This window comes from Manis pentadactyla, chromosome 4, assembly GCF_030020395.1.
Source record: "Manis pentadactyla isolate mManPen7 chromosome 4, mManPen7.hap1, whole genome shotgun sequence".
NCBI classification, from domain to species: domain Eukaryota; kingdom Metazoa; phylum Chordata; class Mammalia; order Pholidota; family Manidae; genus Manis; species Manis pentadactyla.
Genome location: NC_080022.1, coordinates 159,869,432 through 159,894,225, shown reverse-complemented (window position 1 = coordinate 159,894,225; position 24,794 = coordinate 159,869,432). Strand labels below are relative to the sequence as shown.

The 24,794-nt window shown below is 44.6% G+C and overlaps 1 protein-coding gene across 2 annotated transcripts in view; it reads right to left on the bottom strand.

Moving 5' to 3' along the window:
• Nucleotides 1-12,231, bottom strand: part of TRIM25 (tripartite motif containing 25) — a 29,620-nt gene extending 17,389 nt beyond the window's left edge. Inside the window, exons 1-5 of one of the 2 annotated variants that reach the window (XM_036879558.2) lie at nucleotides 11,513-12,231; nucleotides 7,859-7,954; nucleotides 5,467-5,700; nucleotides 3,336-3,501; nucleotides 1,653-1,718 (exon numbers count right to left, since the gene is read on the bottom strand). In XM_036879558.2, coding sequence (XP_036735453.2) covers nucleotides 1,653-1,718; nucleotides 3,336-3,501; nucleotides 5,467-5,700; nucleotides 7,859-7,954; nucleotides 11,513-12,109 — 1,159 coding nt within the window. In that variant the 5' untranslated portion in view covers nucleotides 12,110-12,231. The remainder of the gene's footprint in view (nucleotides 1-1,652; nucleotides 1,719-3,335; nucleotides 3,502-5,466; nucleotides 5,701-7,858; nucleotides 7,955-11,512) is intronic. The other variant, XM_036879557.2, reaches the window with a different exon arrangement.
• Nucleotides 12,232-24,794: the final 12,563 nt, after the last annotated feature.

Sequence of the window (24,794 nt, the reverse complement as noted above, 5' to 3'; positions counted from 1 at the left end):
AAACGGGTCCCCAAACCAGCTGCATCCATATCACCTGGGAATCAGCAGGAAATCCAGATGCTGGGACCCTACCTCAGGCCTGCTGAGTCTGTAGTCCAGGGGTGGGGTCCAGCAAGCTGTTTTACAAGGCCCCTGGGTGAGTCCCATGCCTGCTCAAGTCTACACAGGCTGGAAGATCTCAGGCTCCCTCTGCCACCTTCCCCACTGCAGGATGCAAAGGGGTGCTTGGGATCTCAACCCCACCCGTCGACAGGACACTTCACATCACCCTCAAGCCTTGGCCCCGCAAGACTCCCTGTTCCTCCTACTTCAGTACCATTTCTCAGAAGGTGACCTCACTTAACCCCACTTCCTCATCTTCTGCTCCCGCCCATCCCCACTGCACCTGCACCTCCGGAGGGCCCAGGCTGGGGGCACAGGCCCCTCCCTGGTGTCACAATTCTCCGGGGTCTCAGTCCCCTCCCCCTGCCCCCCGGCCCACCATCCCTTGCCTGCTTCCCCAGGTCAGCCTCGGCCAGCACCCCCAGCTCACCCCTGCATGACGGGCTGCAGTGAGGAGCGGGGACAGCGTCACAGCATTTTTTCCACCTACTCTTTCACTTCCCTTTTCACACCAAGTGCCCACCCACATTTCCCGGCTTCGTGGGGGCTCCCTCCCGCCGCTGCACCAGATATCCTGGTCCCGGACTCTACTCCACTCGGGGATCAATGCCACACATTTGTCTGCCAAAGACAACCTAAACATGAAAGCAAGTCACCACAAGCAAAACACACCCAGAGTTCTCTCCCCAACCTTCCAGGGGAGAGCAACGCTCCTTGATTCCTAGTGACCTTTCAGGGGAGCAGGAGCAGCCAACAGTGGCGTATTTATGGCCTCTAAAGAGCCTTCACTCGTATTTATGGCCTCTAAAGAGACATCAGTGTCCATGTAAACCTCACTCAGAATAATCCTACAAGGTCAGTATCATTATGGTCCAGATCTGACAGATGAGGAAACTGAGGACCTTTCTTCTCTCCAGCCCCCAAGCCATCAGCACATGCCTACCTCAACAAGGGTGGTATCACCCTCCAAGGGGCAAAAATGGATTCTTGGCAGGGGGAGGAGGAGAAGAAAATCTTACTCTTTTTATGCCTAAAAGCACAGAATATAACAGATACACAGTACACATGTGGTATAAAATTTCATGGGTGGCGGCAATTAAAAAAATATTTCTTAAACGGATGGGGGGCCGGGGAGAGGAGGGCAATACTGAAACAAGGCCAGGAAGCGCGGTGACAGCAGAGGCACATCTCAACTCAAGGCTGAACAGCTCTGAGCTATGAGTGAGGCTGAGCCTCTGCTCTTCTGGGACCACTGCCCTGCCAGCCTCTTCCAGGAGCTCTCCCCGAGCGCCAGAACTGGGGTGTCATATGTAGTTCTCAAGACAAGCAAGCTTCAGCACCCCAGTCCAGCTAAGTGCCCTAGGAGCTCCTGCAACGTCTGCTCAGTGGCGCTGCAAAACACTCATCTCCAGATGCACTGGGGCCCCCTGGTGACTTGGGACAGGCTGTACCCATCTGGAAGGAGCAGCGACCCCTCAGAGCACCTCAGTCAGAGCACTGGCCAGCCACAGGCATGCTGTCGCCCTGGGGACAGTGGTGGGGCTACTTACTTTGGACCTTCTTCACAGGGCGTGCCACTTTGCTCGTGGGCTCCAGGCCATGCTCTCCAGGGTCTCCTGTGCCAAAGAAGAAGGGCTTAGTTTACGCAGTTCTTCCAAACCAAGCCTAGGAGCCGGCACTGCCATGGGCAGGCAGGTAAAGGGTTTAAGAAGACAATTTCCAGTGACCTTCCCCATCCAGTCATTTACAAGAGCTAGAAACACGGTAACAGAAGATGACTTTGGTATGTTCACTCTCTTCTCTGGCTTCCAATGTAACTGGGGTCAAGTCTTTTCTCCAAAAGCACCTAGCTCCATGACCTGTGAACCTTCTCTGAGCTTCTGTGTCCTCCAGAACACAACATGGCTGACTCCCCTTGCTCACAGTGATGAGATCAAGATGCCTAGAGTGTAGTGGTAGCTCCTCTCCTTTCCCTCTTTTTCTCTCACCCCTCCTCCCCAAGACCAGTGATCACTGATGTATCAGGAAATAAATATGTGCGGCTAATTCATTGACACCTTTACCCTCTACTATAGAGCCTGGCCACACCTGTTTCAGAGGCCCTTCTGCAAGGACACTTGGTTTGCCAAGCAGAAATTCAAGTTCACCCCCTAGATCACACAGCAAAGATTCACTATGTGCCTGGCACTGGGGAGAGTGTGTTGGAAAAAACAGGCCAAGCCCCCAGCCTCACAGAGGTCAAACTCTGGTGGGGGAAGCAGACAGGAATGACAAGGAAAAGTAAACTCAGCTGTGCAGAAGGCCCCAGTGGATGATAAGGATCCTGGAACCTAGTCTGAGAAAGGGAGTGGTGACAGGGGAGGTTTGCTGAGAAATGTAATGTTTCAACAGATCTTCAAAGGATAAGAGGCGTTAACTGGTGAATATACAATCTAGAAAATGCTTCTACCTACAAGGTAGGACCTTCTAAGCAGTGGGAAGGGCATGTACAAAGGTCCTGTGGCAGGAAACTTACATATTTTTGGGACCTGAATGCAAAAAGGTGCACAGGATGAGGGGGCACTTCAGGGCTGGAGAGACAGACAAGGCCTGCCAGGGCAGGTTTTTGTAGGCCATGGCCAAGAGTCTGGTATATAATCTAAAAGCAATGGAAATTCTCTGGAAAGGGTGGATGGAGAAGGTTCTAAGAGGTCAAACTTGTACCCTGAAAAGCTCTGACTGCAGCAGGAGTGGTCAGAGGACTATTTAGGAAGCTACCACCACTGATGGCAATGGAGAGGTGGTGGCCAGCAGTGGGACCAATGGAATGAGTCAGGAGATAATAAAAAACAAAATCTGCTGAAGGATTGGATACAGAAGAAAGGAAAGTGGGTGTCAAGGAGGAATTCCAGGTTTCTCTGGCCCCAAAACTAGCCATTACCCCACCAAATACACCCACAACCCAGAGTCAAAACCCATCGAGTCAGCCTCAAGATCCCAGACACAAAGAGCCCACTCTGCAAGTCCCATCCTAACACCAAGCCCCAAAAAATGTTTTTATGAAGAATGGCTACAACCTTAGAATCAGGCAAAGACTCCCCACTACCTCCTAGATGCAAGTCCTAGAGGTTCCAGGACTCCTGAAACCAGGCCCAGTGCTCTGGATCAAGACCCTCTCTCCCACCCAAAATGCTGAGGGGACGCATCCCAGTTCAGGGTCCCAGAGGGAGAGGGTGGGGGTTGTTAATGGTCACCTGAGCCACTGGGCTCCTCAGCCTTCTTGACCTGCTTGATATACTGCTTCAGCTCGTTTTTGAGGTCCGAGGTGCCCTGGCAGACACTGTGTATCAGCTTGTGATTCAGCTCCACCCTGGGGACGTAGACTGGCTTTGTCAAGACTCCGTGAAGTTTTGCCGCTTTCTAGAATGAGCCAGGGGGTTAGTTCAGGCAGCACCAGTGAAGCCAGGGCTCAGCTCAAGCCTCATGAATCCTGAGAGGCATTTCCTTGTGCCCGTAGGTGGTAAGTCCCAGCTACAGGCCAGAGGTCGTGAGGTGGCACTTACGACACAGTGATCTAAAGCTGGAAGGGCCCTCAGAGGTCACTCACCTCACAGATGGGAACACTGAAGCCAAGAAATAACAAGTTTCCTGCCAGCAACGCTGCTAATTAGTGGCAGGGACAAAGTTGAAAGACAGGTCTCCTGACCCCCAGGGGTAATGCCCCTTCAGCCCCTCCAGCTATGGCTGAAAAAGGACAGGGGACTCGGGACCATCCACTCTAAGGACCAGATGTGAACATGTGTTCTGAAAACACGGAATACCTCAAGGGGTGCACGATTCAGCCAAGGCACATCAGTGAAAAAGAAGGGTCTTACGGAAGGCCCCAAACTCTGAGACCAAATCAGGACATTCAGTTATCCAGACACAGATGCAGAATTCTGAGAGCTCAAGGCAGCTACTCCAATAAACAGGAATTAAGTACCTGAGAGGAAAGCTAATGCCATCTGGCTGAGGCAAGGATAAAAGTCCAAGCAGGCATAAGAGAGGGTTACCAGTCTCTCATGTACCCTCTGCAGGAGCTGAACAAGGAATCGGGGCCTTTGAGGTGTCCTGGCCCGTCACCCAATTAATGGGGCTCACTGGAACACCCACATGCCAGGCAGTCTTCTAAGCACCAGACATGCCAGGAGGAGGAAGGGCAGATGGGCCCCTCCCAGAAGTCTGAACAGACATGAAAACAAGCCCGCCTAAAACACTGCTATGGAGGACTACAGCGGGTATAACACACCCTGGGACACCACACCAGCAACAGCAGACTAGCAGCACCCAAGACAAGGGGAAAGTGGAGCAGCCCCCCAAGAAAGACAGGATTTATTAGGCAACGGTCAGCTGTGGCGTCCCCACCAACGCCAGGTGTGTCTGGGGAACGGTGAGTGCTCTGCTGCGGTCAGGGCACCAGGCAGGGCTGGGGGACAAGAGACGAGGCTGCCGGCAAAGGCAGGGCCCAGCACCCAGGGCCTCGGGGACCACACTAAATAACATGAAGATAGGGTGGAGGGGTGTCTCTGCTTTAGAAAGACACTTCCAGAGGTGGTGCAGTGGAGGGATGGGGGGAAGGGAGTGGAGGCTTATGCAGAAGGCGACACAGAATCATAAATCTTGGCTCCCAGGGTTCCCACCTGTCCTAGGGAACACACCATATATAATCCCCTCCCCCTGAATATGGGCAGGATGGTGACTACAAAAGGATATCGCTCTTGGGTAGGTTACCTTATATGGAAAAATTGAAGGAATACGGCAGATGTAATTAAGACCCAAGTCTTTTGGTTTTGAGTTAATCAAAAAGGTGATTATCCTGGGTGGGCCTGACTTAACCAAGTAAAAGCCCTTAAAAGAGGGCCTGGGCCTTTCTGGAGGGAGAAATTCTCTGCTGGCTTAGAAGCAAGCTGCCAAGTTTAGAGAGGGCTACATGGCAGGAAGCCACAGCAGCCTCTAAGACCCGAGAGACCCTGGCTAACAGCCAGCAAGACAGCAGGGGCCTCAGTCCCGCACGAGGAACTGAATTCTGCCAACCCACCTGAGCTTGGAAACTACCTCTGAGCCCCAAGAGGAATGCGGGCCAGCCGACACTCAAGACTGCAGCCTCTGGGCCCCTAAGCCACGCCCAGGCTCCTGAGCATAGAAAGCGTGAGAGCAAAGGTAAGTTCTCCTGAGCCACTAAGTTTGTGGCTGGTTGTCACACAGCATAGAAAATGGATACTGTGCATGTGTCGGGGATGCTTCCAATGACCTCTTACACCCCAACTCCTTGAGGGCTCCAGGGCACCTATAAACAACACTGTCATGCCAGGCAGAGTGTCCAATGATGTCCTCATCAAGACCCACCTCCAGAAACTCAAACTCGTCCCCCTCAGTCAGGGCAAGCTCAATCTCCTCCTTGAGGATCTCAATCTCATTCTTCTTCTTGAGGAGGATCTGGTAAATGTTGTCAAACTTGCTGCTGACCCTCTTCTCCTCTTCCTTTATCTTCTGTGTCGAGCTGGCCTCTGAAGCATCAATGAGAGCCTTCATCTCTACGTATTCTTGTCTAAGCTGCTCCATCTTCTTGTGCGCAGCATCCTGAGAGGGCCAAGACAACAGGGCATCCATCAGATGGGCAGCAAAGCTCGGCCTGCAGTACCACACGTTGGTGAGATGTGCAGCACCAGGACCTCTTACCTGTACTTCATGTGAGTACAAATGGGTACAGCCACTTTGGAGGGCAATCTGGAAGTATCTAGTGAATCTGAAGGTACTCACACCCTGTGATCCAACAACCGACCCAAGGAAGATACTCTAGAAAATTTCTCAGACACCTGCCCCAGAGACAGATGCAAGAATGCTTATAAGCAGCATTGTGTGAATAAGCAAAACTCTGCAAACACTCTGAATGTCGATCAATAGGAGACTGGATATGCAGACTGCAAATTATTCTAAGTGGAATATTAAACAGCAATAAAAATTAATGAACCAGAGCAGTGTGAGGATAAATTTCCATGAGAGAAAAATGACTTGCAGAAGACATATAGTTTGATGCTCTTTATATTAAACTTAGAAATATTGGAACAGAGTATTTATTGCTAAAGGAATAACATATGCATAATAAAAGTATAAAGACACACATAGGAGTGAGTGAATAAATTCAAGATATGGTCACTTTTGGAAGAGAGGAAGGGGGATTAAAAAAGGGAGAAAGAAAGTGGGGCAAAAGTGATGTGTGCAACACTCTTCTTCCTTGTGCCCCTTTTCATAGACTCCAACAGAGATGTCACGGTGACCCAGCTGCAACCAAAGACATGAGGAAAACACCCTGTGGGGTGGCGAGGCAACAGGAAAACAAGACCCTGAGTCCTGAATGATCATATGGAGCAGAACGATCCCACTAGTCTGAGTTGCTCAGGTCTTGCCTTGAACTCAGGTCCCAGTGAGCAAAAGAGACTTCTCTCTTATTTCAGCCCCTGAATTTCTGGGTTATCTTTACTAGCAGTTTAGCCTGTTCACCCCACCACCCCCACCATGTGCATTCTTTCACTGAAGCCTCACAGTCACCTTCAGAAAGAAGTCTTGATTCCATTGTGCACATGGGAAAACTGAGAATTAGAGATGTGCTGATAAGACCAAAGTATCACAGGTTGGTATGTACCAGAGCTGGTATTCTAACCCAGATCTCACCTGATTAAGCCACAGCTGCTGCAATAAAGCAGGTGGTGCAGCTCCAGAACAGGAAACTTAAACATACTTTAATATAAAAGATATTATACACACACACACACACACACACACACACACAGTGTGTGTGTGTGTGTGTGTGTGTTAAAAACCTTATAAAAATTGTGAAAACTAGAGGGAAAAAGCCATGTCTAATCCTACTACTCCAACACTTGCACCCCTCTCCTTTTACTATACTTCTTTCCAGGCTTTTTGTTCCTACAGTTTCTGGAATGAGTTGAATGGTGGCCCCCAAAAAGAGATGTCCACATCCCAGGACCTGTGAATGTGACTTACTTAGAAAAAGTCTTGGCAGAGGTAATTAAGATAGGAATCTTAGAGATTGCCCTGGATGACCCAGGTGGGCCCTAAATCCAATGACAAGTGTCCTTACTGGAGAAAGAAGAGACACACAGAAAAGGGGAGGCCACGTGAGGACAGAGGGTGACGGAGGCACAGGCTGGAGTGGTGCAGCCGCAAGGCAGGGAACGCCTGGGCCACCAGGTGCTGGGAGAACCCAGAGATTCTCCCTAGGACCTTTGGAGGGAATGTGGCCCTGTCAACACTTTGATTTTGGACTTCTGGCCTCCGGAGCTGTGAGAGAACACATTTCTGTAATTTTAAGCCAAGTCTATGGTAATTTGTTACAGCAGCTCTAGAGAACTAATATATTGCATTTACACAAATAGATGCAACTCTCGTGGGCATACATTTCAGCTTCCTATTTTTTCTCCCACTTAAGCCATAACCACTTTTTATACTACTACTTTTTAATCCCAGGTTTTAGTGATTCCCCCACCCCACCCTAAGTGCAGGCTTGTAGGGAGTCTTCAGTATGAGTCTGTGAAGGCTCTCTCCTGGGCACATATCTGATTGCATGTTTCACAAGGTTGATGTTTAAGATCTGACACTGTGAGTGAAGCCAACGTGAGCCTTGCAGAGATCAGAGCTGAGCTCATCCTGCCTGTCCTGCCTGGAGGCCACGGGAGGCCCCAGGGCCAGGCCGGTGGTGGCGACCCCCGCCACTTACCCACATAGCCTCCTGCCTGGCTCTCACGTCCTCCAGCGCTCGTGTTGCCCCATTGATCTGACTGTGGATGATGATCAGCTTATGTTTCAGCTGGGTCTGTGGAAGAAGCAAACCAGGGTAAGAAAGCTCCTCAGCCCAGCCCCTGCCAGCACCCCACACCAGGGACCACCCCTGAAGCTCTCCCATGGTGTTTCTGCCTCCCCTGCCACCCCATGTCTTGCCTGCTTACACCTTTTTGAAGTATTGTCTTATTTTCTGCCCCCTTCCTCCTTTTAGAGGGACATTATAGTAGTTAGAAGTACAGGATTCAGAGCTGGCCGGACCAGGATTCTATTCCCTATTCCCAGCTGTCCAAAAGCCTCTCACCTGTTTTCCTTGGCCACAAAATAGATAACAACTGTCCCCCACCTCACAGGGCTGGTAGGAGGATTAACTGAAACAATGTTAAGTCCTCAGCACAGAGCCTGAATCTCAGTAAGGACAAACTGAATGTCAGCTTGTATTACTGTGAGTTTCACTAGCACCCATTTTAAAGATGATGAAACTGAGGTGAGGAGGACAGCAAGGTTGCCATAGTCACACAGACAAAACGAGCTGGGACGGTGATAGCAGGCAACGCCATGCAAACCTACCCTCCCACTGCAAACAACCACAGAAACAGACAGAATATTTGGGAGGAATCTGCTAAAAGATAATGGAAAGCTAACAAAGCAGGGAAGGACTTCAGAGCCAAGATCCGGGAGAAGGAACCCCAGGGACATAAGGCTGCTATCTGGGGCTGCTCTCCCAGAGCCATCACATCCCGGAAGCCAGCTAGGAGAGAGCGTGTCGTACATCAGCCTCAGGGAGGCAGGAGGACAAACATCAGAGTCCAAGGCTCACTTGTAAGCCCCACAGGCAGATCTCCAAGAACTCCACCCTAGGAAAATAAGGATGAGCCAGCCCACCATCAGTTCAATCCCTGACACGGAATTAAGATGACTCAGAATTGCTAGGTCCCTGGCCACCACCAGAAACAAAAGTAAATTATGCATTAAGGAAGATAATGTCATCTGGGGCCTCTTACTACTTCTATACATTTTCATAATGAAAATTTGAGTCTCCTACCTCCTTGCTCAAGTGAAATGTTGGGGCATAGAAACGGTAAAGAAGAGAACAACCTCACCACTCAAATAATAGCAGCTAGTGCTCATCATGGACTTACTCTCAGCCAGCCATTGTTCTAGTACTTTACATGTATTAATTTATTTAAAGCTAAGAACACTAAGAAGTAGGAGTTATCCACACTAAAAAACAGTAGTTAAGTGGCTTCCCCTAGGTCACATCACTATTAACTGGTATTACAAATACAGTCTAGTGTCCAAACTGAGCATACTGGAAATTTCTAGAAAAAACATTTACTTCCCCTAACTAGCTGGCTCAACATATTCTGGCCCTCCCTTCTACTTTCCTGCTTCCCCACTCCATTAGAGATATTCAGGTCTGAATTTGACCTTGAATCTGGATTTGAACAACCCCGTGACAGTCATATGTAAGAGCTGGAAGCAGAGACCAAGGCCGTACTAGCTTGACCCCAAAAGCCCAAGTCACTCATGATGTTTCAGATTCGACATCTGTGACAGTGTCCTTTGACCTGGCCTCTAACAGTGGCCAAAATAAACTGTGGGCCCAAGGCAGAAGGCCAGTCCCAGGCAGACCCAGCCTCACAGGTCTCAGAACATAAGAGAACTCAGAACACTGGGGGTTGACAACTGACTCACCTCCCAGAGCCACTCTTAGTGTGCATCCCTGAACTCGGTATTTTGAAAGATTTTATTCACCATTAATCAAACACATATGACAGTCCTCTCATGGTGGAGAGGGGCCCAAATGGCTCCGAACAAAATGAAAGTGGCCCAAGGACTTTGATAGCCATGACAATCCCCTAATCAAGGGTAGAGAACTTCATAAAGTTCTGAGAATCCCTTCACACACTGCAGATTTGGGTGCTCCACATGGGACAAACCAGAGTTCTAAGCCTGCGCCCAGCTAGTGGCTAAGACAAGCCAGCCACCCAAGCCTGGGGCTCTGCTCAGCTGGGGCTGGTCCTGCCACCAGTAGTGAGAAGCAGCAGGGCTGGAAAAGGAGGCTGCTTAAAGGGCTCAGCCAGCAAGGACAATGGGAGTGGGGAGATGGCAGGGAAGGCACACACAAGGATTAAACCGCAGAGTGTGCTCTGCACAGACTGGGTGAGGACTCCAGCTTGGGGCCTAGAGGCCATGAGAGCTGTGCCTCTGGGCCTGACGAAGGAGCCCCCTGCCCTCTACTTGCTTGCTGCCTCCACAGATAAGAACTTCTAGAAGGGCCTTTTGGTAGGACCAGGCTGCCCCAGTCCTCAAGGACAGACCCATGCATCCTGCAGCAAAGATCGGGGAAGCCTCCACCAGCCTGACAGCCTCCACCCCAACCAGCTCTCCTCTACCCTGGGCCAGAGGAACAGACATGATAAAGACAGCTCTTCAGGAGTGTTCACTGTGAAACGCTGTTCATAGATGGCCTCATGCAATCCTCCTGATAACTTTCTGAGATAGGTACTGTTATTGTCCCCTTCTATTTCTCAGGGAGGAAGCAGCTGGACCTTAAACCCAGGTCTCGACAGCCAGCTCTGGTCGGAGCTGTGTCAACCAGCCATGCTGCCTGAGGCTGGGGCCTGCTAGGACGAATTCCCCACACAGTTCAGCTCTCCGGAGCCCAAAGCACCATGGGCCTGGAAGGCCCCTTAGCAATCCACCTGGTCCCACATCCTCCCTTTATTGACGAGGACTCAGGTCCAGGAGCCAAATCCTGTGGTCCAAGTCTCACAGCCCGGATTGAGGGCACTATGTGTGAGACTCTGGCCTCCCTGTCTCTTAGTGTGCATCCCAGAACTCTCTATTTTGAAAGATTTTATTCACCATTAATCATGGTGTGCCCTACCCAGGGATTCTTGGGACTCTGCCCACCCTGCCCAGCAATAACAATCCTCCCTGCTCGCTAGAAATCTCTGGCTTTTGCGGACGTGATCTCAAGCTTCCAGGAAATGTCCAATGCTCTGGACTCTGTAGACATAGATATGAGGCTAGCCCATGGGGAGAAAGGGCAAACCATGCAGTCAAACCAGCTGGACATCCAATGCCTGCTGGGCTGCTTACTGGATTAGCTCAGGCTAAATTAACTTCTCTGGACCTCCAGTTTCCTCAGCTGTAAAATGGAACTAATTATACCTACCTCCTGGGTGCTGCCAGGATTTAATGAGGAAACAGAGGTAACCTAGGGGCTCATACTTGAGGTTCAAAATGCTCTACTAAATGCCGTCAGAGAAGTACAAAGCTTAAGCCGAGCAACGTCACCTGTGTCTTCAGTGGTCCCCTCTGTAAAATGGGTGGGTGGGAGTGGGAGAGGGAGAGAGGAGGGGAAGGCGGACCACGGACGATAGAGGAGGACTGTACGTTCTTCCCAACCCTTTCTACTCTATCCTGGGGGATGCCCCTGCCCCGGGTCTCAGGCCCTGCAAGTCCCAGCCTCCAGACCCAGGCGATCCAGGGAAGGCCGTGCATGATGCCCACAGTAGCGCACGCTGAACAACACTGCAGGCCCAGATTGCCCCTCGGCGTACCCGCACCTGGCACCCCTTACCTCCAGGTCAGCGCTGGCCTGGTTCAGGGACGCAGTAGAGCAGGTCTTGTGCTCCACCAGGCAGATGTGGCAGATGGACTCGCCATGCTGGAGGCAGAAAAAGTCCCGCAGCCGGCTGTGCTGGGGACACTTGCGGCGCAGCAGGTTGCGGACAGGCGGCTGCAGCGGGTGGTCCTGGAAGGCAGGGCTATCGAGGTGCGGCCGCAGGTGCTCCTGGCAGAACGAGGCCATGCACACGAGGCACGTCTTGACGGCGTTGGCCTTTAGGCAGTGGTCGCAGGCCACCTGGCTGGCCTGACTCGGGGTCGTGGAGCGGGAAGGCGGCGTCCAGCCGTCGGGGGGCAAATCCCGGGCCAACTCGGCCTGCTGGAACTGCTCCACCACCGCGCACAGCACCGTGTTCTTGTGCAGCTGCGGCCGCGTCTGGTACACCGCGCGGCACTGCGGGCACAGGAACGGCGGGCCCTGGACCGCCCACGTCCCGTCCAGGCATAACCGGCAGAAGTTGTGGCCACAGGGAGTGGTGACCGGCTCCTTGAAGGGCTCCAGGCAGATGGAGCACGACAGCTCCTCGGCCAGGGGGATCAGCTCAGCCATGGCGCTCCTGACGCGACGAGCTGGGACTGAGGGCGAAACTGCTGCACTCGGGCAGAGGCAGAGGAAGCGAAACTGAGCGGGGCAGAGGGCGGCCTCCGCGGCCTTCCAGGAAGTCACGTGAGCGCGGGGGCGGGGCGCGGGGTGCCCGCGGGGGACCGGGCGGCCTGAGGCGCGAGTTAGTTGCGGCTCCGAGAGGCAGGTCGGCGACGCTGGGTCCACCGATGGCTTCCACAGGGTGGGCGCGAGGCTCGGGGTTTCTATCCTCACTACTAGCAGGAGGATCTTAGGCCCACTCTGCGGATGAGGGGACCGACGTGGCAAGCGGGGAGCCTCGGACCCAGTTGGGCTTCTGCATGAACGCGCCTGCAGCGAGTCCCTACCTACGAAGAACTCATCCAGACCGGAGATGTCCCCACTGCCCCGCGAACAAGGCTGTCAGGACAGGACTTTAAAAACTAACTGTAGGAACAAAACGTTCTTTTTTTTTTTTTAATCCTTCCTTCCTCTTCCCTGATTGGACTCTGGCTTATCGACGTAGGATCCCTGGAAGGCTGGAGCCCGTAACACACCCATGCTTGAATTAGTGAATCTCTCCATACTACTGATGTTAACACGCTCTTTGGTGTTTTTTGTTTATTTCCTGTTGAGGTTTGAAGACATCCCAGTTTAACAAAGGTTTTCTCTCACACACAGACACATACAATACTGCGACTTAAAACATTTGTCTCAAAATTGTTTATTTAGGTTTTTCTCTAATTCTTTGCGCTCTGTTTTCCCCCTTCTCTGGTCTGAGTGCAGGAAAAGTGGGTGTACAGGAGGAGAGAATTGTTCCCCCCCCCAAAAAAAGGATGGGGAGCAGAGAAAGCATTTGGGAAGGAGTTAGCTGGAGTTTGCATTGGGGACAGGGTGAGCATCAAAAAGGAGAAAAGGTAAAGATGTCTAAAACTACTGCTGAAAGCAATAGCTCCTACTCAGCGCTAGATGGGGCACCTGCTCTGCGTTAGATGAGTCAGTTGTATTATCTCTTACAACCCTTATAAACTACAAGACAGAAGTCTTTATATACATTTTTACAAATGAAAGTCACATATTTTATATAAAATAGTGCTGAAGTTCTAGCTCAGGATTGCCTTACTCAGCATTCTAATTCCTGGTTGCCCTATTTCTATTCTTCCAGGACCCTTACCCCATTTGTTCTTTTTCCTTTGGCAATGGTGTTTGCATGGGGAGGAGGAAGACAGGATGAAGGAAATTAACATGTATGCATTGTATCTCTAATTGCCACAGTAAATCTTTGAAGTAGGTGTAATTATCTCATGTTACAGATGAGAAAATTGAGGCTTAGAGAAAATAACTTACCTGAGACAATCGATACTGGCACCCAGCCTATTTGATTCCAGAAACCAAGCATTTCCTACTCTATAATGCTGCCTCTGGATGGAAAGAATACAGCAGTTCCCAGGAACTAAACACTATGAAGTCCCCTATGAGCTAGCTCTTGTGGGTGAGGTGGCCTGTTGACTCAGGACAGAATATTTGTAGACTTCTTTTTCCAGATGGAGAAGTTGGGAAGGGCTGGTTTCACAGTCAAGATAGCAAGGAGGGACATACTTTGGTTATTAAATTCCATGCAGTAGATATTTACTAAGACCTACAAGCTAAATTCATTCCATTGTGGCTAGAGAATATACTTATATCATTTCAATCTTTCAAATTTTATTGAGACTTGTTTTATTACCCAAAGGTGGTCTATCTTATGGGTTACTGTTTGTGTGGTATCTCTTGTTCCATCTTTTTACTTTCAACTTGTTTGTGTCTTTGAAGCTGAAGTATGGCTCTTGTAGACAGCATATAGTCTTAGATCATGGTTTTTATGCACCCAACTAATCTCTGCCTTTTAATTGGAGCATTTAATCCATTTACATTAAATTACTGGTAAGGTTTACATCTGCCATTTGCTACTTATTTTTATGTCTTACATCTTTGTTGCTCCTCTATTTCTCCATTACTGCCATCTTTCATTATTTTCCAGTGCAATATTTTTATTCCTTTGTTATTTCTTCAAATATTCTTCCTGCCCTCCCTCTTGCCCCTTACCTATAGGAACTCCCTTTCATGTAGGTTGGTATGCTTGTTGGTGTCCCTTCCACAGGTTTCTGAAGTTCTGCTCATTTTTCTTTATTCTTTTTCCTGTTTCACAGACTGGATTACCTCAATTGATCATATCCAGATTCACAAATTCTTTCTTCTGCTTGCTCAAACCCATTGTTGAGTCCCTCTAGTGAATTTTTCACTTCAGTTTACTTTTCAACTCTGGAATTTAGTTAAAAAAAAATCTCAAAACAAATAAATACAAATTATATCTCCTTACTGATATTCTCTATTTAGAGAGACATAATTCACATACTTTCCTTTATTTCTTTAGACTTGGTTTCCTAATGTTCTTTAAACCTATTTAAAATAGTTTATTTAAAGTCTTTGTCTAGTAAGTCCCAACATTTGCACTTCAGGGACAGTTTCTATTTTTTCTTATATATGGTGTGGATAAAATTGTAACATTTCCAGAATATCTGGCCTCGTTTTAGTGCATTTGCATGTCCTCAGGGGTGGAGAGAAGTTCATCTCCATGTCAATGGGTAATTACCTGGGCAATCAAGGGCATATCTGAACCTGAGAGTTTAAAGGGAGGGGCTGGCTTGCTTGCTGGCTTCTTCAGGAGCAGAGGAAAGAGATGGCCCTGGAGTGCAGTTTGTGAGCAATAAATGGGTTTTAAACTTTATTTCTCCCTTTGACTGATTTTGGTTTTGAGGTATTTTGTCCTGGGATTTCCTCTCCCTGGACTTACATATGGGTCACTCTTGTTTCTTTATATCATAAAAACTGGACATTTAATATAATTTTGTGTGTGTTGTTCAAAACTGGACATTTAAAATAATATAGTGTGACTCTGTGGACCCCCAATTCCCCCTCCCCTCCAAGGATTTGTTGTTGTGACTGTTTGTTCTTGCTATTTGTTTAGTGATTTTCCTGAATACCATTAAGTCTGTATTCTTTGTCATTTGTTGCTTCTGAAGTCTCTGATTAGTTGTCTTAGTGATCACCTAATGATTGGATAGGGATTTCCTTAAATGCTTAGAACCAGTAAATTCCCCAGTGTTTTCCAAGAACTCACATTTGCAGACTATTGGTTTCCAAGACTATCATGGAGAGCTGGAGAGGAGGGGGGTGTTGGGGATGGATAATGGGAATAGGGCAAGTTAAAACACCACAAAGCATGCTGTTCTTACCAAGATTCAGCCACTTGTATTGAATAAGCACTCCTTGAATTGTTGTAAGCTCTTCACTAATCTCCAGAGTTCTGAAAAAGTTGATCCTGACAATTCTTATTAGTTTCCTTTTCTGGAGGCAGAATTTTATGAGACCCTTGCTCTGCCATCTTTGCTGATGTTACCATATTGCTCATTTCATGTCAGTAGAGTCTGTAGTAATAACCCCTTTCATTCCTAATTTAAGCAATTTCTTTTTTCCTTGATTAATCCACCCAATAGATTATTAATTTTATTAACTTTTCATGGAATCAACTTTTGGCTTTGATTTTCTCTGTCATTTGTCTGCTCTCTTTTTCATTGGTTCATTCTCTTATCTATTATTTCCTTCTACTTACTTTTGGCTTAATTTGCTCTTCTTTATAAGCTTGTTAAGTTCGAACATAGACTACTGTTGTTAAACTCTTCTAATGTAGGCATTTAAAACTATAAATTTTTAAATACTCCTTTAGTTATATTCCACAAGTTTTGATATATGTGTTTTCATTATCATTCCATTCAAAATGTCCTAATTTCCTTTGTAATTTCTTCTTTAATACATCAGCTACCTATAAGAAAATGGCTTCATTATGAAATACCTGGATATTTTTATTTTATTTATCCTGGATATTTTATTATTATTGATTTCTGATTTAATTCCATTTCAGTCAGTTCTACTATCTAAGATGTTTGTTTTTTGACATATGTTGAGACCTATGTTATCAGCATTTGGTCTATCTTAGTGAACATTCCTAGTAGCACTTTTTTAAAAGTATGTATTGCAGCTACTGAATATTTAAATATTAATTATATCAAGGTTCAGATATTCTATACCCTTCTCAATTTTTTTTTGTCTAGTTCTACAAATTTCTGACAGGAGATGTTAATTTCTTCAATATGATAATGAACTTGTCTATTTCTCACTTTGTTTTTTTCTTCATGCAGTGTGACACTTTGTCATTATGTACTATTATGGGTTGAATTTTATATGCCCAAAATATGTTAAAATACTGACCCCTGGTATCTGCGAATATGACCTTATTTGGAAATAGAGTCTTTGCAAATGTAATCAATTAAGATGGGGTCATTAGGATAGGCCCTAATTCAGTATGACTTAGGAAAATTCCATGTGAAAACATACACACAGAAGGAGAGAATACCATATGCCAGTGGAGGCAGAGACCGAAGTGCTGTAGCTGTAAACCAAGGAACACGAAAGATTGCTAGTAAACAAGCTAAGAAGCAAGAAAGGAGTCCCGCCTGCAGGTTCCACAGGCAGCATGGCCCTTCCCACACCTCGATTTCAGACCTCTGGCCTCTAGAACTGCAAGAGAATAAACTTTCATTGGTTGATGTCACCTCGTTTGTGGTAGTTGTTATGACAACCCTAGGAAACTAATACAGGTACATACAGATTAGGGATTTTATATGTTTGTTTAACCCTTCTATAATGAAGAAAAATCCCCCTTTACCTCTCATAATAATCTTTCTCTTCAAATCTTCCTTGTCTGAAAGCAATATGGTCACACTAGCTTTATCCTACTGTCTGTGTGGTATACCTTTCTATCCTGTTACTTTCAATTCACTGAATCTTTATGTTTAAAGTGTCTCTCCTATAGACTGAATACAGTTGGATCTTGATTTTTTTTTTAGCCTGACAATCTGTCTTTTATTGTATTAAATGGACTTACTGATTTTAAGTCTACCAAATTGCTACTTGTTTTTAGTTGTCTCTGGTTTTTGTTCCAGTGTTCCTCTTTTCCAGTCTTCCTTTGGATTAATCAAATATATGATACATTTCATTTTTATTTCCTCTTACTGTCCTTTTACTTATACTTTTTATTATATTTCTAGTGGTTGTCTAGGGATTATTATACACATCCTTAACTTATCATAGTCTATATAGAATAAAGATTGTATTAATGATTCATATAAAATTGGAGAATCTCATTTACATTAAATTTTTACTTACAGCCTCTTTTGCTATCATCATCTATTTTACATATGCTTACATAATAAAGCACACACTATTGTGAAAGTCAGTAACAAATAGGTCACTAGACTGAGGTGGCACTGTTGCTGTGTCAGGCAACGTGAACAAGCAAAACTGAAGCCAGAGGCAATTCCTGTAAATGCCCAAGGTTAGGAAAGCAAAACTTAAGCACAGTCAATCACAAATGGCTAACTAGGCTTTCCCAAGTAAGGAAAACCATACATTAAGCTATAGCAAATTAAATACCAAAAGCTTTTCCCTAGCTCCTGAGAGTGGAGTGCCCCTAACCACTTCTGGTTTGGCACTGGCCTGATTCGAATTGATGTTTGCTCAAATAAACTCTTCAAATCTTTTAAGTGCCTCAGTTTATCTTTTAGCAGTATATAATTACATTTACTTTAAACAGTTAACTTCCAAATAAAATAAAAGGAAGAAAAAAAATTACATATAAAAAGATAGATATACTCTCCATATTTATCATTCCCAGTACTCTTCGTTCTTTCCTATGGATACAAGTTTATTTCAGCATATCCTGTAGTGCAGGTCTCCTGGAAATGAATTCTCTCAGCTTTTATTTATCTGAAAATGTCTTTATTCCATCTTCACTTTTAATGGATAATTTCACAGTATTGACTATTGACAACTGAAAACAGTTCTAGGTTGACTTTCTTTCCTTTCAACTCTTTAAAAATATCATTCTAGTCTTCTGGCTCCGTTGTTTGTGATGAGACAACTGTCCTTTGTATTGCTGTTCCTCTGTGGGAATGTTTTTAATTTCCTCTGGTGGGTTTTGAGATGATCTCTTTATGATTTTCAGCATTTTGACTATGATATGCCTACGTGTCTTTTTTTTTTTTTAATCCTGTTTGGGGTTTCTCTAGACTTCTTGGATTTGTAACTTGATGTTTTTCTCCAAATCTGGGCAATTTTTTGGACTTTGTTTCTTCAACTTTTTAGCCCCATTCTCTCTTACCAATTAAACATGTTAGCTTGTTTGGTATTGCCCCATTGAGTTACTGAGACTTTGTTAATCTGTTTTCTTTCTAGTCATCAGATAATTTCTATTCATCTGATGATAGGTTTAGTCACCCTTTCTTCTGAAGTCTCCAATTAGATGTTAATCCCCTACAGTTAAATTTTAATTCCAGATATTTTAATTTTCCATTCTAGAATTTTCACTTGGTTTTTTATTTTAATGGCTTCCATTGCTTTGTGAGATTTCCTACCCATCCACTGATTGTATTTCCCTTTAAGTCCTGAAAAATATTCGTAATAGCTACTTTAACATCCTTGTCTGTTAGTTCCAAACTTCAGTTATCCTGGAGTCTGTTGATGTTTTTGTTGTTTTTCTTGATCAAGGTCAGATCTCCCTGCTTTTTCACAATAATAATTACTTTATGTTGGGCATTGTGGATGATATGTTTTACGAAGTCTTGATTATATTGTTTTCCTTTAAAGGGTATTGATTTTTGTTCTGCTAGGCAGTTAAATAACAGATATATCCCTTTGGCCCTGTCAGCCTTGATTTTATTCTTTATTAGAGTGGGTATATTTTAATTTGACTTTAATCCTGGGACCTGGTCCTTCAACTAAGACGTATTCCTGACTCCTAAAACATGTCTTTTCTGGAGTCTGGCCTGAACGGTGAAGGAGCTCATAGAAGTCTCTCTCCACTCTGACAAGGCCTGAACACCATCATCTCCCAGAACTGCATAATCTCTGGTATCACCATTCAGCTCTCAACTGCACAACAGATAATCTCTGCTAGGTCTCACATAGCCTCACCCTGTACCTTTGCAACCTAGCTAGCCCTCAACCAAGGACCCATGTGAAACTCCATGCAGACATCCAGGATCCTTCTCCCCCAAACAGCTTTCTCCTCTTTAGCAACCTGCCCCAATTTTTTTGTTGTTCAGTAGCCTACTAATCCACCCTCTGCCCTTTCAGCTCAACAAGACACCATACCACTTGGGATCCACCTCCCTGCACCACAGCAGAAATCTGGGGTGATTATAAGGCATGCCTTCCTTAGGGGTTCCCCTTTTCTGCAGAATTATAATCCTATACTATCTTTTGCCCAATGCTTGAAAAAAGTTGCATCATATATTTTGCTCAGTTTTGTAGTTTTTCAGTGGGAAGGCAAGTCATGCACCAATTACTCTGTCACAGCCAAAGGTGGATGTTATTATGTCTTTTTCTGGCATCAAATTATTTCCACATTTTTTGTTTCTCATGTTTTTCTACTGGTACCCTGAGCTTAGGCCTACTCTACCATTTGTATACTCTAGCACCACCCTGTCACCTACTTCATTTTTTTCATTGTTTTTCATTCTATCTCCTAATCCTAAAAATGGTTTAGGATCAAGAGAATAAGAAGACAAGCCACACAGTGGTAGAAAATATTTACAGAACACATAACTGACAAAAAGCTGTTATTCAAAATATACAAACAGCAATTAAAACTTGGTAAGATGAACATCCCAAATATAAAAAGGGCAAAAGATCTGAACAGACACCTCATCCAGGAAGATAAACAGATGGCAAATAAGCATATTAAAAGATGCCTGTCATAAGACATCAGGGAAATGCAAATTAAAACAAGATACCACCACATACCAACTATCATGGGCAAAATCTGGAACACTGACAAGACCAAATGCTGGTGAGAATGTGCCACAGTAGGGAACTCTCATTCATGGCTGGTGGGAATGCAAAATGGACTGGCCATTTGGAAAACAATCTGGTGGTTTCTTACAAAACCAAACATATTCTTAACCATATGATACAGCAATCATGCTCCTTGGGATTTACCCGAAGGAGTCAAAAACTTAACGTCCACACAAAAACCTGCACACAGATATTTAGTGCAGATATTTATCTATAACTGCTAAAACTTGGAAGCAACCAAGATGTCCTACAGTAAGTGAATGGATAAACTCGGACAATAGATTATTCAGTGCCAAACAGAAATGAGCTATGAAGCCATGACAAGACATGGAAGAACTTCAATTTCATATTTAGTGAAAGAAGCCAATCTAAAAAGGCTACATGCTTTGAGATTCCAACTATATGATATTCTGGATAAAGTAAAATATATGGATACAGTAAAGAGATCAGTGTTTACCAGGGTAGTACAGAAGAATGGATAAATAGGCAGAGCACAGAGGATTTTCAGGGCAGTGAAACTGTTCTGTACGATACTGTAATGGTGGATACATGTCATTACACATTTAGCAAAAGCCAAAGAATATATACCAAGAGTGAACCCTAATGTAAATTATGGATTTGGAGTGATAATGATGTCATTGTAGGTTCATCAGTTGTAACAAATGTACCACTGTGGCATGGGACACTGACGGTGGGGGAGGCACTCTGGCGGCAGGGACGATCAGGAGATGTATGGGAACTCTCTATACTTTCTACTCCATTTTCCTGTGAAAACTGTCCTAGAAATAAAGACTATTTTTTAAAATGGATCAGGAGTCACCAACCTTGGAAGTTTCCAGAAATTAAATCTATGCTTAACAGGTATGAATTCAAAATAGTCAATTAGCTGTATTTTTATTACTGTTATTACGATTGTTTGACAAGGGTCCTCAAGATTGTTCTCCAAAAGGATGTCAAAAGAAGTACGGCAAACTGGTAGCATTAATGGAAGAACTGTTTGGAATTCCAAGGGCTTTGTAAGACACCATTTTTGTTTTTTAAAAATGGAAGGGGGGAAGAGGTTGTATGTGTAGTTAAAAATCTTACTGTGACCAGGAATGAAACAACATACATCTGAATTTATACTTAAGGGAAAAACTTTAAAAATATTGTATTGGTAATTATCTTAGATATTAAAAAAAAATAAACCACCAAGACCCTTATTCATGTTGCACACACCCAGCAGCTGGTGCCAAAAGCACATTCTTGTACTCAGTAGCGTTCAGCTTTTTCACGTAATGGTTTTGCAAGAACACATTCTTAAGGGATTCAGCTTCCAAACCTTTTGCTTAATTCCTAATAGTGGAATTTCATATTTGTTTCCTCTTGCTTCATTACTAACCAGGTGATGGGGAGGCAATAGCCTACACACTTGGGCAAGTCACATAATAGGAACATAAATAAATGACAAAATCTCATCAAGCGCTTCCTATGTGCCAGGTCCTGTGCTAAATGCTTTACATGCATTATCTGCCCCCACTCCAGTGGGTAGGTACTATGAGGAGGAAATTGAGGCTAACCGAGGTTAGATAATTTGTCTAAGGTGAAGTGACTAAAACCCAAGGCAAAATTTGTACCTGTGTCAGCAGACTCTGGAGTCCACATTCTAACCACATACTGTCTCTGTTGTTTCACTTCCTCTGGGTCTGTTGTCTCAGAGTAAAATGGACGTTGTGCTTCACTGTTCCAAAGGTGGCTTCTGGCTTTAACATGATATGACCCCAGATTGGGTGCTTAGATTCCAGTAAAGACTCATGGTTTAGACCAAAGCTTTATTTCTCTCGAGTCCACTGGGACACAGGAGAAATGATATTTTCACAGCCATCACATTCCCATGGGCATACCTGGATTGTTTAAAGAGCTAGGTGCTAACTGTGATTACATTCTTACTAATACAGTGAATCTTTAAAATGAATATTTTTAGGCAGGATGCAAATATCCTTTTGACTAATCCATATAACTTTCGCAGAGTAAAATGAATCCACCTTCAAAAAGATCCCATGCTAATACTGTTGTGACTTTTCTTTCTGAATATTAATGAGTTGATTTACTGTATTAATTAGCCTCTTTTGTGTCTGATTAGAGGTTTAAGAGTAGACTGACACTTTCTGAATATCACATTTCACAAGCATTATTTTGACTTTTTACTGCAAGTCTGAGGGTGGGTTAGGCCCATTCTAATGAAGACATTCACTCTATGCCATCCAGCTCAGATGGGGACCCAATGATGATGCCCAAATCCATCTCCTTCCTACTATATCAGCTATTCTCTAAGTGTTGTCTGTGGACTCCTGTGGGTCCTCAAGATGCTTTTGGGGGTCCATGAGGTCAAAATTACTGAGATGCTACTTGTCTTTTCACCGCGTTGGTGTTTGCAATGATGGTGCAAAAGCAATGAACTGCTGCACTTCAGCATGAACCTAGCCAGTGGGACCGCTTGGCCTTGAGCTCGCAGTAGGAAAAAAAAGCCTTTTGCATTTAAGAATGTCCTTGACGGAGCAGTGACAATTATTTGTACCTTGAAGTACCTTGAAGGTACATTTTCTTCTGCATAACACAGTACAGTGGTTGTCACAAGGAAAAGCACTTGTGCAATTTGTTGTACTGTGAGCAGAGCTGACCTTAGTTTCCATGGGACACATTGTTACTTGAAATAATTACTGACAGAAAACCTGTGGCCATTCAGACATGGGTTTGGCAGGCAGTCTCTTCACAATGAACAAAATGAGCCTCACACATCAAGAAAAACTGACAGGGTTAGTTGGATACGGTACTTGTTTTTTCTATTCTACTGCATTTCATTTTTCAAAAAGCAGGTCATGACCCCCTACATTGATTTCATGACCCTTCCAGCAGACTATTTATAGTTTGAAAAACACTGCTAAAGAGAAAAAAGGTGACTCACAAACTGATTGTAATGTGAAGAAAACACATTCTGAGGTCAACACTTCTTTTGGTCTAGTCAGTGTTTACTAGGGTGTTTTTTTTAATTGAGACATAATTAAATATAACTGTTAAATTAGTTTCAGATGTACAACATAATGATTCAGTGTTTGTATACATGCATTGCAAAATGATCACAGTAAGTCTATCTAACATCCATCATCATGGTTACAACTTTTTCTTCTGATGAGAACTATTGAAATCTACTCCCTTAGCAACGCTCAAATATGCAATACAGTATTAATAACTATGGTCACTGTGCTGTACATTACATTCCCATGACTTATTTTATAACTGGAAGTTTGAATCTTTGGTGTCCCTTCACCATTTTTGCCCACTCCTAACCCCACCTCTGGCAGCTACCAATCTGCTCTCTGTATCTATGAATTTTAGTTGTTGTTGTTTTTTACACTCCACATATAAGTGAGATCATATAGTATTTGTCTTTTTCTGTCTGACTTATTTTACTTAGCCTAATGCCCTCAAGGTCCACCCAGGTTGTCACAAATGACAAGATTTCACTTTTTTTTATAACTGAATGAACTGTACATACGTATACCTCATTTTCTTTATCCATTAATCCTTTAGTGGACACTTAGGTTATCTCCCCACATCTTGGCTATTGTGAATAAAGCTGTAGTGAACATGGGGGTGCATCTATCTTTTCAAGCTGATGTTTTCATTTTCTTCAGATAAATACCCAGAAGTGGAATTTCTGGATCATATGGTAGTTCTATTTTTAATTTTTTGAAGAACCTCCATACTGTTTTCCATAGTGGCTGCACCAATATACATTCCCATGAACAGTGCCCAAGGCTTCCCTTTTTTTCACATCCACGTCAACACTCGTTATTTCTTGTCTTTTTGGTACTAGCCATTCTGACAGTATGAGGTAATATCTTACTGTGGTTCTGATTTGCATTTCTCTGATGTTTAGTGATTTTGAGCATTTTAAAATGTACCTGTTGTTGTTTACCAGTTATCTTTTCAAACTCTGGAAAGAAAGTGTGCTACACAAGAACCCCAGTACCAAGATCCCACCACTCATATTAATCTCACTCTTTCTGGAGTAATGCATTACAAATCAATAAAACCACATTTGATAGACACCAATGTCATGCAAATTAAACCTACACAGCATCTTCATTAATCCAACAGCTCCCAGATCTAACAAACTCTGTTGAACTAAACTTTTCAACACCAGATTCTTCAATCTAGGCAAATTGTGTCCCAGAGAAATTTAATGTCTTTACTGTAAAATAAGAGTGATTTGCCAATACCCAACTAAAGATGAGGACTCAGCATGGAAGCTTAGTTCAATAAGATTTTATTTAAGAATCTGAAAAGCTGAAGGAGGAATCTGATCTTTTTGTTCCAGTGATTTTCATAGTATATATTTAGCCACTTTAGCTTTGTGCTTATTAATAACAGAAAAGGACGTTTCTGTTTGAGATCCTCACTCCAGCGTACTCAATCAGGTGCTTGGGATCTTGAAGCAAAGTAACACATTCCTTGGTCTGACTCAGAGTGGATCCTCTCACCCAGTGGGACACCCATTCTTCCCTAGGCACACACATGAGGTCTTATTCTCAACTGATCTGCACTGGCCCTGAGAAGCCTTAATCTTAAAGTTGAGAAAAATGTGAAAGGATTCCTTAACTCATTACTTCAACAAACTCAACTACTTGTTAATTCCTGATAATTCCAAGTATAAAATACTTGAAATTTCTAAGATGTT